Source organism: Schistocerca piceifrons, chromosome 5 (genome assembly GCF_021461385.2).
Source record: "Schistocerca piceifrons isolate TAMUIC-IGC-003096 chromosome 5, iqSchPice1.1, whole genome shotgun sequence".
In the NCBI taxonomy this organism is placed as follows: domain Eukaryota; kingdom Metazoa; phylum Arthropoda; class Insecta; order Orthoptera; family Acrididae; genus Schistocerca; species Schistocerca piceifrons.
Window position 1 is genome coordinate 396892317 of NC_060142.1, and position 14073 is coordinate 396906389.

At 44.6% G+C, this 14073-nt stretch overlaps 1 protein-coding gene across 1 annotated transcript in view; it reads left to right on the top strand.

The window, feature by feature from the left end:
- LOC124799027 (protein SPT2 homolog) overlaps positions 1–14073 on the top strand; it is a 512977-nt gene that overhangs the window by 100110 nt on the left and 398794 nt on the right. The window contains exon 7 of the mRNA XM_047262563.1: positions 8104–8704. Coding sequence (XP_047118519.1) covers positions 8104–8704 — 601 coding nt within the window. The remainder of the gene's footprint in view (positions 1–8103; positions 8705–14073) is intronic.

The following is a 14073-nucleotide window of genomic DNA, read 5'->3' on the forward strand; positions in this document are numbered from 1 at the left end:
CATCCCTAGGTCCACTGCTTCTGATGTGACAGTGAAGTGGAAACGTGAAGGGACATGTATTGCACATAAGTGTACAGGCCGACCTTGTCTGTTGACTGACAGAGACCGCCGACAATTGAAGAGGATCGTAATGTGTAATAGGCAGATATCTATCCAGCCATCACATAGGAATTCCAAACTGCATCAGATGCACTGCAAGTACTATGACAGTTAGGCGGAATGTGAGAAAACTCGGATTTCATGGTCGAGAGGTTGCTCATAAGCCACACATCACGCGGGTAAACGCCAAACGACGCCTCCCTTGGTGTAAAGAGCGTAAACACTGGACGATTGAGCAGTGGAAAAACGTTGTGTAGAGTGAAGAATCACGGTACACAAAGTGGCCATCCCATGACCGGGTGTGGGTATGCGAATGCCCGTTGAACGTCATCTGCCAGTGTGTGTAGTGCCAACAGTAAAATTCGGAGGCGACGGTGTTATGGTATGGTCGTGTTTTTTATGGAGGGGACTTGCACCCCCTGCTGTTTTGAATGGCACTATCACAGCACAGGCCTGCACTGGTGTTTTAGCACCTTCTTGCTCCCCACTGTTGAAGAGTAATTCGGGGACGGCGACTGCATCTTTCAACACGATCGAGCACCTATTTATAATGCACGGCCTGCAGTGGAGCGGTTACACGACAATAAAATCCCTGTAATGGTCTGGCCTGCACAGAATCTGACCTGAATCCTATAGAACACCTTTGAGATGTTTTGGAACTCCGACTTCGTGCCAGGCCTGGCCGACCAACATCGATACCTCTCCTTAGTGCAGGAGTCCGTGAAGAATGTTCTGCCATTCCCCAAGAAACCTTCTAGCACCAGATTGAACGTATGCCTGCGAGAGTGGAAGCTGTCATCAAGGCTAAGGGTGGGCCAACACCATACTGAATTCCAGCGTTACCGAGGGAGGGAGCCACGAACTTGTAAGTCATTTTCAGCAAGGTGTCCAGATACTTTTGATCACATAGTGTATCTGAGAGCGGTGCCGGACGTTAGAGATCGTAGATTTCAGGTGGTTAGCGTTCGAGCTTTGTGAGACGAACGTGTATTTTTTTCACCAGTGGTGATATTATTTAATTTACATGATATTTCAGAGGTAATACAATTAAAAAAGACTTGTACCTCCATGCAGTTTTACTAAATTTCAGCCGGCCACTGTGGCCGAGCGGTTCTAGGCGCTTCAGTCCGGAACCGCGCTGCTGCTAAGGTCGCAGGTTCGAATCCTGCCTCGGGCATGGATGTCTGTGATATCCTTGGGTTAGTTAGGTTTAAGTAGTTCTAAGTCTAAGGGACTGATGACCTCAAATGTTATGTCCCATTGTGCTTAGAGTCATTAGAACCATTTGAACTAAATTTCATCTAATTTGACTACTTACTATTTTTAATTAGATTTAATTATTAGAACAAACATATTTATAACTATCGACAAGTAAATAAAGAAACACATAGACCATTCCCGAAAATGTACACCTGTCGTGGTTTGCGAAATCCCTTATGCCTGCAATCTGGTGAGGCACCCGGAACTATTTTGCACCTCGACGCTTCGACACAGAGGCAGGCCCCATTTGGCAGTTAAACTGCGTAGCGGTGAGACGTTGCTAACGTGGCAAGTCGAAAGTTTGAACGGGAGTCAATCCCTCAGCTCACACACGTTCGTCTCACAAAGCTCGAATTCTACCCGCCAGAACACCAGTAACGTCCGGCACCTGCACACAGATACATCAGTTACATAATAGACCCGTAAAACTTCTCTTGCGGTTGCCTCGGGAGTGCCAGAGTAGTACACCTTACTACTTGCATTGTTCTGAAAAAGCGCAAAAACTATAGCAAGACAAAGAGATACCGCAGGAGTACACGGCAAGCTGCTGACGAAAACAACGTAATCGGAAACGTTAGCAATCTCAAGATGGCCGTGGAACGCCTGAAACCGTTTTGACATTGAAATACAGCATTTTAAAAGTATTTGTGGCTGGTGGTATAATTCACCAACAATCCATAACGGCTGGGTCCCTTATGAAATGCAGTATGGGCTACAATTAAATTTACAACATATTTTTGATATGTTTCGAGATACTATAGAGATTTATACGGTATACAAAGTTTAGAACTGCTAGGCCATTTTTGTAGTAGATAGGTACTATTATGCGAATTTCTATCTCCACCGCGCCATTTGGCGGCAACGTTGCAACTTTCGATCTTTCTGCTTTCTCTAAATTATTAATTTTACGTATTGGACTTATTAATAACCCCAGTTTACAATTTCATTCAATAATTTCCACTTCTAAAGCCAGCTTAATTCTTTACCTGGTTAAAATCCAATATTTTTTTAAAATCTCATATTCCATACTAAGAGTGAACTCAGGTGACTGAACCTTCCAAGTGTGGTCCCCGTGTAAAATGTACCCAGATTACACTGAAGTGACAGAAGTCACGGGGTATCCCTAATGTTGTGTCCGAGCTCTTTTTGACCGGCGTAGTACAGCAGCACGACGTGGCTTCGACTCAAGTCGGAACTCTCTTGCAGAGATATTGAGTCATGCTGCCTCTATAGCTGTCCATGATTGCGAAAACGGCCCGGTGACATGGCGCAATGTTATCCATAAAAATTATATCGTTGTTCGGGAACATGAAGTTCATGAATGGTCAGATGGTCTCCAAGTAGCCGAACAGAACCATTTCCAGTCAATGATCGGTTCAGTTGGACCAGAGGTCCCAGTCCATTCCATATAGACAGAGCCTTCACCATTGTGAGTCACCATCATCTTGGACAGTACCTTGTTGGTGACTTGGGTCCATGGCTTCGTGGGCTCTGTATCATACTTGAAGCCTACCATCAGCTTTTACCAACTAAAATCTGACTAGGCCACGCTTTTCCAGTGGTCTACTGTCCAGCCGATATGGTCACGAGCCCAGGAGAGGTGGGGCGGGCGATGTCCTGTTAGCAAAGGCACTCGCGTCGGTCGTGTGCTGCCATAGCTCATTAACGCCAAACTTCGCCGCACTGTCCTAACTGATACGTTCGTCGAACGTTAGACATTAATTTCTGCTGTTATTTTACGCAGAGTTGCTTGTCTTTTAGCACTGACAACTCTGTTCAAACTCCGCTGGTCTCGATAATTAAGAGCACGCCGTCGGCCACGGCATTGCCCTTGGTGACAGATAATGCCTGAAATGTGGTATTCTCGGTACATTATTGACACTGAGGATCTCGGTATACTGATTTCCTTAACGACTTCCGAAATGGGATGTCCCATGCGTCTAGCTCCAACTACCGTTCTTCGTTCAAAACCTGTTGATTCCCGTCGCACTGCCATAATGACGTCGGACTCCTTTTAACACGAATTACCTGAATACAAATGACAACTCCGCCAATGCACTGCCCTTTTATGCTTCGGGTGCGCGATACTACCGCCATCTGTATATTTGCATTTCACTATCCCATGACTTTTGCTACCTCAGGGCATTACCTATCAGTATTTCCAGAATGATCACAGAAGATGCTTTCTAAACAAAAATAGTTTTTCTTTTTTATCTATTATAACCAAAAATACAAACATATTACGATTCCATAGGTTTGGAATGACCATACATTGGAAAATGACCATGCATTGGAAAAAAGGCGAAACACGTCTGATGTAGCATACAGTTTAATTAATTGCAGGGACCTTAAGAGGGCGAACCCAATTATAATTGATTATAACAGGTGCAGTGAAGATGGCCATGCAGAAAAACTTCGTAGTACCAATTCTGCTTCACGAATAGTAAGTGGAAGGTCATTTACGTATAGGGTACGGTATCGTAATCTGGCAGTATTTTCAAAGAAACGTATTGTTTTATTGGAGCAAAATAATGAAATATGTTTCAATTAATTTTATTAAGTGACTACATATGTGAGCCACATTTTAGAAACGTACTATACTTTTCTTATTACTGGCACTGTTCATAATTGTACATAACCTTGAAGCATACACGGGAAGGTAATTTTGCAATAGGTGAGGTTATTCTGCAGTAGCGGTAAAGTAACTTCGGAATACAGAGTTTCATTCACTTTACTGTATCAGTCCTCATCTTCAGAATTTGACTGTTGACGACACTTGTCTCACATGAAGACAGCTTCCTTAGTTGGCTGTTTTTTGCAGCTGTCGTAGTAGGGTATGAAGCAAAAAGAGTAATGTGTCCATGATGGACCTGTTTTTTTTCTTGATATCAGTTATGTCTGTAAAATACTTTCTCCAGTATTTGCTATAAACGTCTTGCGGAGAGGTATAGAGCTGATGTAAGAGCAACGTTGATAGCCGTTGAAATGAGTAACCCAAGATGGAATCCGATTGTCGTAACGCTAATCGTTGAGTTTCAAAGGTCCGTGTCGTCACATATTTCACAAAATAAATAAACCAAATTATCTGCGTATCATTATCGCCATTATGTGTTTAAATAAAATACCTGTAGACTGAAAACCAATTCACAATCATGAAAAGATAACCACTTAGCTTCCACCGTGAAATGAGCCACACAATAGTAACTTGTTTTGTCAGCTCATACTTTTGACCAAGGGAGAGCGCAGCTGCAGTACTACTCGAGAGTACAATTTCACGTTATCTGGTAACAAAACAAGGAAACTCTTCACTGAATACGGTCATCGCAGCTAGCTTATAACAAAATACTGGAAAATTACCTATACTGCGAAATTACCTCACCGCATATGGAAACGGGTGCTCTGAAAATTGAACCCTGCGGAATCCTTCGTGATTTCTCCCCAGTCACTAAAATTTTCCCTCCTCGGTCGTTGACGGAATGTTAGCCCCTACTGTTCCCTTCTTCTTCTTTAATTTGTGCAATGAAAATTTAGCAACTCTCGCAGACATAGACGAGACACTGTATAATGTGAACACACAAAAATATCTTGGAGTAACCCTCGACTGGCAACTAACGAGGATACTAATCATCCAACAAAAGGCCCACAATAGACTAAAACCACTAAAACTACTAACAGGCTGAACTTGGGAATTACACGCCTCCACTACTCTCCACTCCTACAAAATCTTGACCTGGCCCATCCTCTGCTATGCATACGTTGCATGGATCTCCACCACACCAAAATTCTATAAGTCGCTCCAAATCCTCGAACGCCATGCACATCGCATCCACCTTCCCCCACCTGGTTCCTCTACCATCTCATAAAATTCCCACTTCTCTTCACCCACATCGAACACCTCCGCATCTCCTACTCTCTCTGCAAACTAGGTTCCAATTACCCCATTCTCTCCTCTCTTATCACCATCCCTGGTATGTTGGAGGGTCTTCACGAATATATCCCTCTATCCCCACACCTACACACGTTCCATAGCTCATCCCAACGCAGTTTCAACCAACTCCCTCTCCCAGACAATGAGATCTGCTCTGAAATTTATCCCTCTTACAACTTTAACTCTTCCACACCCATCCCATTCCACATCAGAGCTCCTCTCTTCTTTTCCTTTCCATCCATCCCCATCCCACTCCTACTACAACCATTACCCTACCTAATGACACATTACTGCTCACCCTCTTTCTTTCCCACTATTCAACTCATATCGACATTTTTCTTGCCTCCACACGCCTATCTTTCTACCCACACCCCTCAGCCATATGGAACTCACTCTCTTCTCCGGTAATACTAAGCCTAGTGGAGGTCCTTCAGATCTGAAGTATATGTGCAGTGCTTCAGTGCCTTTATCAGAAGAATTTTATCTTCCTCAGCTGTGTTTTTAAAATGTACGCTACTGACCATTAAATTTGCTACACCAAGACGAAATGCAGATGATAAACGAGTATTCATTGGACAAATATATTATACTAGGACTGACATATTCACGCAATTTGGGTGCATAGATCCTGAAAAATCAGTACCCAGAACAAGCACCTCTGGCCGTAATAACGGCCTTGATACGCCTGGGCATTGAGTCAAACAGAGCTTGGATGCCGTGTACAGGTACAGCTGCCCATACAGCTTCAACACGATATCACAGTTCATCAAGAATAGAGACTGGCGTATTGTGACGAGCCAGTTGCTCGGCCACCATTCACCAGACGTTTTCAATTGGTGAGAGATCTGGAGAATGTGCTGGCCATGACAGCATTCGAACATTTTCTGTATCCAGAAAGGCCCATACAGGACCTGCAACATGCGGTCGTGCATTATCCTGCTGAAACGAAGGGTTTCACAGGGATAGAATGAAGGGTAGAGCCACGGCTCGTAACACATCTGAAATGTAACGTCCACTGTTCAAAGTGCCGTCAATGCGAACAAGACGTGACCGAGGCGTGTAACAAATGGCACCCCATAATATCACGTCGGGTGATACGCCAGTATGGCGATGACGAATACACACTTCCAACGTGCGTTCACCGCGATGTCGCCAAATACGGATGCGATCATCATGATGCTGTAAGCAGAACCTGGATTCATCTGAAAAAATGTCGTTTTGCCATTCGTGCAACCAGGTTCGTCGTTGAGTACACCATCACAGGCGCTCCTGTCTGTGATGCAGCGTCAAGGGTAACCGCAGGTCTCCGAGCTGATAGTCCGTGCTGCTGCATAAGTCGTCGAACTGTTCGTGCAGATGGTTGTTGTGTTGCAAACGTCCCCATCTGTTGACTCAGGGATCGAGACGTGGCTGCACGATCCGTTACAGCCATGCGGATGAGGTGCCTGTCATCTCGACTGCTAGTGATACGAGGCCGTTGGGATTCAGCAAGGCGTTCCGTATTACCCTCCTCGACCGACCGATTCCTTATTCTGCTAACAGTCATTGGATCTCGACCAACGCGAGCAGCAATGTCGCGATACGATAAACCGCAATCGCGATAGGCTACAATCCGACCTTTATCAAAGTCGGAAACGTGATGGTACGCATTTCTCCTCATTACACGAGGCATCACAACAACGTTTCACCAGGCAACGCCGGTCAACTGCTGTTTGTGTATAAGAAATCGGTTGGAAACTTTCCTCATGTCAGCACGTTGTAGGTGTCGCCACCGGCGCCAACCTTGTGTGAATGCTTTAAAAAGCTAATGATTTGCATATCTCGGCATCTTCTTCCTGTCTGTTAAATTTCACGTCTGTATCACGTCATGTTCATGGTGTAGCAATTTTAATGGCCAGTAGTGTATTTATTTGCCTTTTTTTTAAACTCTGTCTTTGATTTTTGCTCTAAAATAGAAAATGCCAAAAATTTTGTTTGTATATTCTCATTATAATTTTTTTTAAATGGAGAGTAGTACCACTGACAGCGTCCCCCTCCCATATGGGGCGAGCGGGATGAAATAACTATGTTGTTGTTGTTGTGGTCTTCAGTCCTGAGACTGGTTTGATGAAGCTCTCTATGCTACTCTATCCTGTGCAAGCTTCTTTATCTCCCAGTACTTACTGCAACCTACATCCTTCTAAATCTGCTTAGTGTATTCATCTCTTGGTCTCCCTCTACGATTTTTACCCTCCACGCTGCCATCCAATGCTAAATTTGTGATCCCTTGATGCCTCAGAACATGTCCTACCAACGGGTCCCTTCTTCTTGTCAAGTTATGCCACGAACTCCTCTTCTTCCCAATTGTATTCAATACCTCCTCATTAGTTATGTGATGTACCCATCTAATCTTCAGCATTCTTCTGTAGCACCGCATTTCGAAAGCTTCTATTCTCTTCTTGTCCAAACTATTTATCGTCCATGTTTCACTTCCATACATGGCTACACTCCATACAAATACTTTCAGAAACGACTTCCTGGAGTGCTGCATCAAACCAGTCTCAGGACTGAAGACCACAACAACAACAACAACAACAACAAGGGGTAAGGTCAGTATTGCCTCACGTGTTCCAACATTTCTACAGAATCCAAACTGATCTTCTCGACGTCGGCTTCTATTAGTTTTTCCATTCGTCCGTAAAGAATTCGCGTTAGTATTTTGCAGCTGTGGCTTATTAAAAAGATTTTTCGGTAATTTTCACACTATAAAGAAACAAAAAGTACAAGATGAATGGTGAGAATGAGGCAAGATGGTTCCGTATGGTGCCCGTGTCCAGGTACACCTGGCGTCGGTCTCGCTGCTGGCGGAGCCAATCAGCGTGTCTGCTGCCCCCGCCGCCTCCACCGCCCCCGCAGCACCGGCCACGCCCAGCACGCCCGACACGTCTAGCGCGCTGGTGGCCTGCACCACGACGCCCGCTCTGCAGCTGGCCGACCCCGCAGCCGAGCCGCAGGCCCAGGAGCAGCCGCAGCAGCAGCTGCACAAGAGCGACAAGCCCGCCGCCAGCCTCTCCGTGGCCTCCAGCAAGGCGGCGCCACCGCTCGGTCCGGCTGCCTCCACCCCCAAGCCGGCGGTGGCAGCGACGACGGCGGAAGCCCCCGGCAAGGCCTCTGGGAACCCGACGTCTTCCTCCGGTGGCGGCAACGCCGGCGATGCAGACACCCAGGGCGGCCAGGGCCCGCGCGTCGACAGCGCCTCGCTAGTCAAGAAGCTGCTGGCGTCGAAAGCGGCCGCCGAGGGCAAGGCCCCTGCTGCCGGGGGCGGCGCGAGTGGGACCGGCGCCAAGGCTGAGGCTGCGGGGGCGGCGGCTGCGGCCAAGGCAGCCACGGGCGCCGTCAAGACCAGCCACATGGGCGTGCCCGCGGCGCGCAATGCGGGTATGTAGGTTCAGCCGGGCCGACTAAAGCCTCTTCAACAGTATCTACCTTCTTGTCTCAGTTTCTGCTCAACACAAGTGAGTCTACACCCTCTGTACTGCGTCTCGTCTGTTTAGAGTGGTCATTTTCATTTAAAAGTTAGCGAAAAAATTGTGAGAGCTGCCTCCGGGCTAGCGCACAGTTTTAATGTGTCAGAAAGGTTATTTCAGTGCACACTTCACTGCGGAGTGAAAAGTCATTTTCGTTAACTAACGATGGCTGCCGGTTCCAGGCGCTTCAGTCTGGAACCGCGCGACCGGCACGGTCGCAGGTTCGAATCCTGCCTCGGGCATGGATGTGTGCGATGTCCTTAGGTTAGTTAGGCTTAACTATTTCTAAGTTCTAGGGGACTGATGACCTCAGCTGTTAAGTCCCATAGTGCTCAGAGCCATTTTAATGATGACTGTTCTGGTACACGTGCTTGCCAGACTGTGTGCTGTTTTAGATCATCGCCTACACTATCTAGGCAAATGCCATCTCGAACTAAGAAGCACAAATATTTCAAATATACAGAGCTAAATCAATGTTGTTGCCAGCAAATGGCATACATCACCTTCCTTTATGCACTATATGAGCGTATGGCATTGGTGGCCGGGAGACCCCTGGCGGGACGGTTCGGCCGTCGCTCCTCAAGTTCTTTAACGCCACTACGGCGACTTGCGAATGACTGAGGATGAAATGATTATGAAAGACACACAACACCCAGTCATCTCGAGGCAGAGAAAAGCCTTGACCCCGCCGGGAATCGAACCCGGGACCCCGTGCGCGGGAAGCGAGAACGCCACCGCAAGACCACGAGCCGCGGACATTTGTGTGATGCTAGTAGTAGTGAACGTCACAGAAAATAATGAAATAGAAAATCTGATGGGAGCAAGTACCCTTCATCTCAAGCCTTCGTAAATAGGCAGAATGCCAGGAAAGAGAGAGAAATTAGTATTTTAATCTGTCTGGAATCTGACTATGCACGCGATACATTACTCGGGGGATCTAATACAAGAATGAAGTATGATGCGCATATCTTCATAATCCTCTTTTATATTTCATTATACCGAAGTGATCACCAGCGACATAATGAGTGATTTAATATCTTTTTTCTTCTAATTAACCAGCTCGAAGAACATTTACAAGCAGGACGAAGACAATTGTGAAAATGTCCTGGTTCACCAACTTGTAAATGTTCCGTGAGTTAGTTAAAGTTTTACTCGGCTTAGCAACTATTTATAGGAAGTGATTATTAAATATTTTCACAAAGAACAGACTGGCTGTTACCTAATTGTAGATGGCCCAGCCAATTGAAACACACCAACATATCTAACTACACTCACAGCTTTCAAAACTACAAGTTCCTACTTCAGGGAGGGAAAAGGAGATGTCATTCAGAACATAGATGACGGAGACCTGTCTTGTAGGTGGATGAAAGGAAACAATGCTGTGTGCAATGGGTAGCCTCTGCTGCAATAGCTATCTCAGAGGTATTTGATAACATCAGTCATTTACTACCTTGTATTACGGATCGTATTATTTCACTTCTGTTTTCTGTTCTGTGCAATGTTTTCTTTTGCGGTTTGGCATCTGAACTGCAAAAGTGACGTAATGACGTATTGTCCATTTTTATGAAAAAATAGAAATACAGTAGCAAACTTTAGGAAGAAGCGAGAGTAATATAGTTTATTAGGGACAAAAGGGGAATTCATAGTGGACATTACTGTCTAGCGTGGTAATTTCAATACATTCCTGAGATCATTTCAGGACATATACATTTATTTGTTGAAAGTATATGCACTTGCAAAAACATTAAACAATATCTAGAAAGCAGTAACTAGCGTCTTTTTACTTTAGCCTTTGTATCTTGTTTTCTTTCTTTCTAAGTGCCAAAAACATCGAAAATTACCTTTCTCGTCAAATAATTCTGCCTTTTCACTGTTGAAGTAATTTTCATTAAAACACGTTTATCTCATTTATGCACAGTGTAAGCTTTTTCTCTCAAAAACGTAAATGCCTTCATGGTTTCAGATATTTCGTCTATCTTTTAAGATAACGCTAGTACGAAAAATTATCAGGACAGTGTGCAGTTTTGCAATGTGTCATTAAAACAAAGCAAACAACGCAGTAAAAATTAAATAGACACTAAGGGACAGAATCCATTTCTATGATTCGAGAAAATTCGGCCAGAACAGGTTAACTTCCGATTTTATCGGATGCCGCCAGAGTCTGTTGTTTCTGCGAATGCGTAGTGTGCAGCATACTCGGAAGTTTAGAACTCCATACTCGGCACAATCAAAAAATGGTTCAAATGGCTTTGAGCACTATGGGACTTAACTTCTGAGGTCATCAGTCCCCTAGAACTTAGAACTACTTGAACCTAACTAACCTAAGGACATCACACACACCCAGGATTCTAACCTGCGTCGTAGCGGTCGCGCGATTCCAGACTTCAGCGCCTAGAACCGCTCGGCCACCCCTGCCGGCTCGGCACAATAGATCATTGACGTCATACACACACTCGTGACCTGGTTCGTCGCTTTACACTCGGGTACAAAAAGTGCACGCACTTTGAGCAGTCGATTTTGACCGGAAATTCGCTGGTATAAAACAGGCTTTACGTCTACATCAACTTGTTTACATCTTCCAGAAGCTACTGTACGCTGCAAGGCGGAGGGTATCTTGCACCTGACCTACTCTATTCTACTGTAGTGAGGGAAGAACATGTGCCTATATTGTTCCGTATGATGGCTCATTTATCTTGCCTTCGCGATCCTTACACCCCGCTGGCGGCTGTAGAGTCATTCTGTAGCCTGAAAATGCTAGTACTCTGCTTTCTCTCAATAAAGTTTCACAGAAAAAACTTTTTGTTCCCGACAGGGATCCCTTTTGAATTCACGGAGCATTTCCGTAATACTCCCCTATTGATCGAAACTACCGGTAACAAATCTAGCAGCGCACCTCTGAAATGCTTCGTATCTCCCCCACGTAGTGTTATAGGCCCTTTGCTGTTCCTTATCTATATAAACGGTTTTGGAGACAATCTGAGCAGCTGTCTTTGGTTGTTTGCAGATGACGCTGTCATTTATCCACTAATAAAGTCATCAGAAGATCAAAACAAAATGCAAAACGATTTAGAAAAGATATCTGAATGGTGCGAAAAGTGGCAGTTGACCCTAAATAGCGAAAAGTGTGAGGTCATCCACATGAGTGCTAAAAGGAACTCGTTAATCTTCGGTTACACGATAAATCAGTCTAATCTAAAAGCCATAAATTCAACTAAATATCTAGGTATTACAATTATGAACAAGTTAAACTGGGAGGAACATATAGAAAATGCTGTGAGGAAGGCTAACCAAAGACTGCGTTTTATTGGCAGGACACTTAGAAAATGTGACAGACCCACTAAGGAGACTGCCTAATTACGCTTGTCCGTCCTCTTTTAGAATACTGCTGCGCGGCGTGGGTCCTTACCAGATAGGACTGACGGAGTACATCGAAAAAGTTCAAAGAAAGGCAGCACGTTTTGTATTATCGCGAAATTTTGGAGAGAGTGTCACAGAAATGATACAGGATTTGGACTGGAAATCATTAAAAGAAAAGCGTTTTTCGTTGCGACGGAATCTTCTCACGAAATTCCAATCACCAACTTTCTCCTCCGAATGCGAAAATATTTTGTTGACACCGAGCTACATAGGGAGAAACGATCACCACGATAAAATAAGGGAAAACAGAACTTGTACGGAAAGATATAGGTGTTCATTCTTTACTCGCGCTATACGAGATTGGAATAATAGAGAATTGTGGAGGTGGTTCGATGAACCCTCTGCCAGGCACTAGAATGTGATTTGCAGAGTATCCATGTAGATGTAGATCTTCCTTTTTACCGGCCTTCGTATATCCCAAACGTTCGAGTAGTACTCAAGAATGAGTTGTGTAACAGAGGCATAGGTGAGTGGAAGGGCTGGATGATTAAGTGGTTCTTTTATAACAACTCTTATTAAAACAAATAAATACTTAAACCCAACGAAAATCTTACCAAAGAACTATAAAACTGAATTTAACAAGGTTAACAATTTTAAAACTGAATTTCACAAAAAAACAGCTGAAATTCAAAAGTTAGGCTTAACGTACAGCTTATCAAAAAATTAATACTCAATAAAAAAAACTGGATTTGGTTGAAAGACAACAGATAAAATAATGGGAATAACAGTTCTAACGTAGCGATTAGGCGTATAGGCCAGTTTACCAAAAGCCCTGAAATTAAACGTAATATCAGGGCCAATGGCTGCTGTATCAAGTATTTAAATTTGAATTTGATCACAACACAAAAGGCATCATAATAACAATAATATGAACGCAATAATTAGGTGCAACGGCGATTTTACCAAAAAAATTTAATGAGTTTGAACTTAATTAGGCAGGTACACCAGCCTCCGAAGGATTTGAGATTCAATACCTTGCTCCGATAATCTGAATCACTACAGGTTGAATTTGAAATTATAAAATTACAAACATAGAATTTTCCTTCAGCAGCTCAGTGAGAGGAAAATCTAGTTTCTTCAGGTTTCTTATGGGTACCTAACAGTCATCTTAGGAGCCCTGTTGACATGCCGTGCATTAGGAACCTGCCACATCGTGTAACGTCTCCATAGGTTGGCAGAAGTGAAGCCATAGCTCTCCGCCAGCAACGGTCGCAGTCAGCCGCCCACGCGATGTTGACCAGCTCACTCACAATGGACCCATCTTGTGCGAGGTTTGCAAACGGCCAGTGATGTTTACGGTATTCGACGCCCCACATATTGTCTATCGTGCAACCGCAATATTGGCTGCTAATAGTAAGAGGGGGTGGGACCGGAGGTATCCAATGGAAACCTCAGCATGAGGCTACGGAGCACAGTTGAACTGTTTAGTCGACAAGTAACTGACAACAGTGCCACAGTGCTAATGGCGTTGATACAAAGTAGAGCAATGGCAAAGATAAACAAAACAAATATTGCATTATATCTACAGCAATAGTTGCCGAAGTTGACATTTCATCAGAAAGGACGTAACGAATTTCGCAGAGTGAGAAAGATGTGGCAGATGAAGTATTAACGTTTCTGCAAGACGAACCAAAGGAATGTATGGTGTCGTATACGCTCGACTGTTTGGTGTCGTATACGCTCGACTGTGTGGACGCGCGTGGGATTAGCCCAGCGGTCTGGGGCGCTGTGCGGCTCGTCCCGGCGGAGGTTCGAGTCCTCCCTCGGGCATGGATGTGTGTGTTTGTCCTTAGGATAATTTAGGTTAAGTAGTGTGTAAGCTTAGGGACTGTTGACCTTAGCAGTTAAGTCCCATAAGATTTC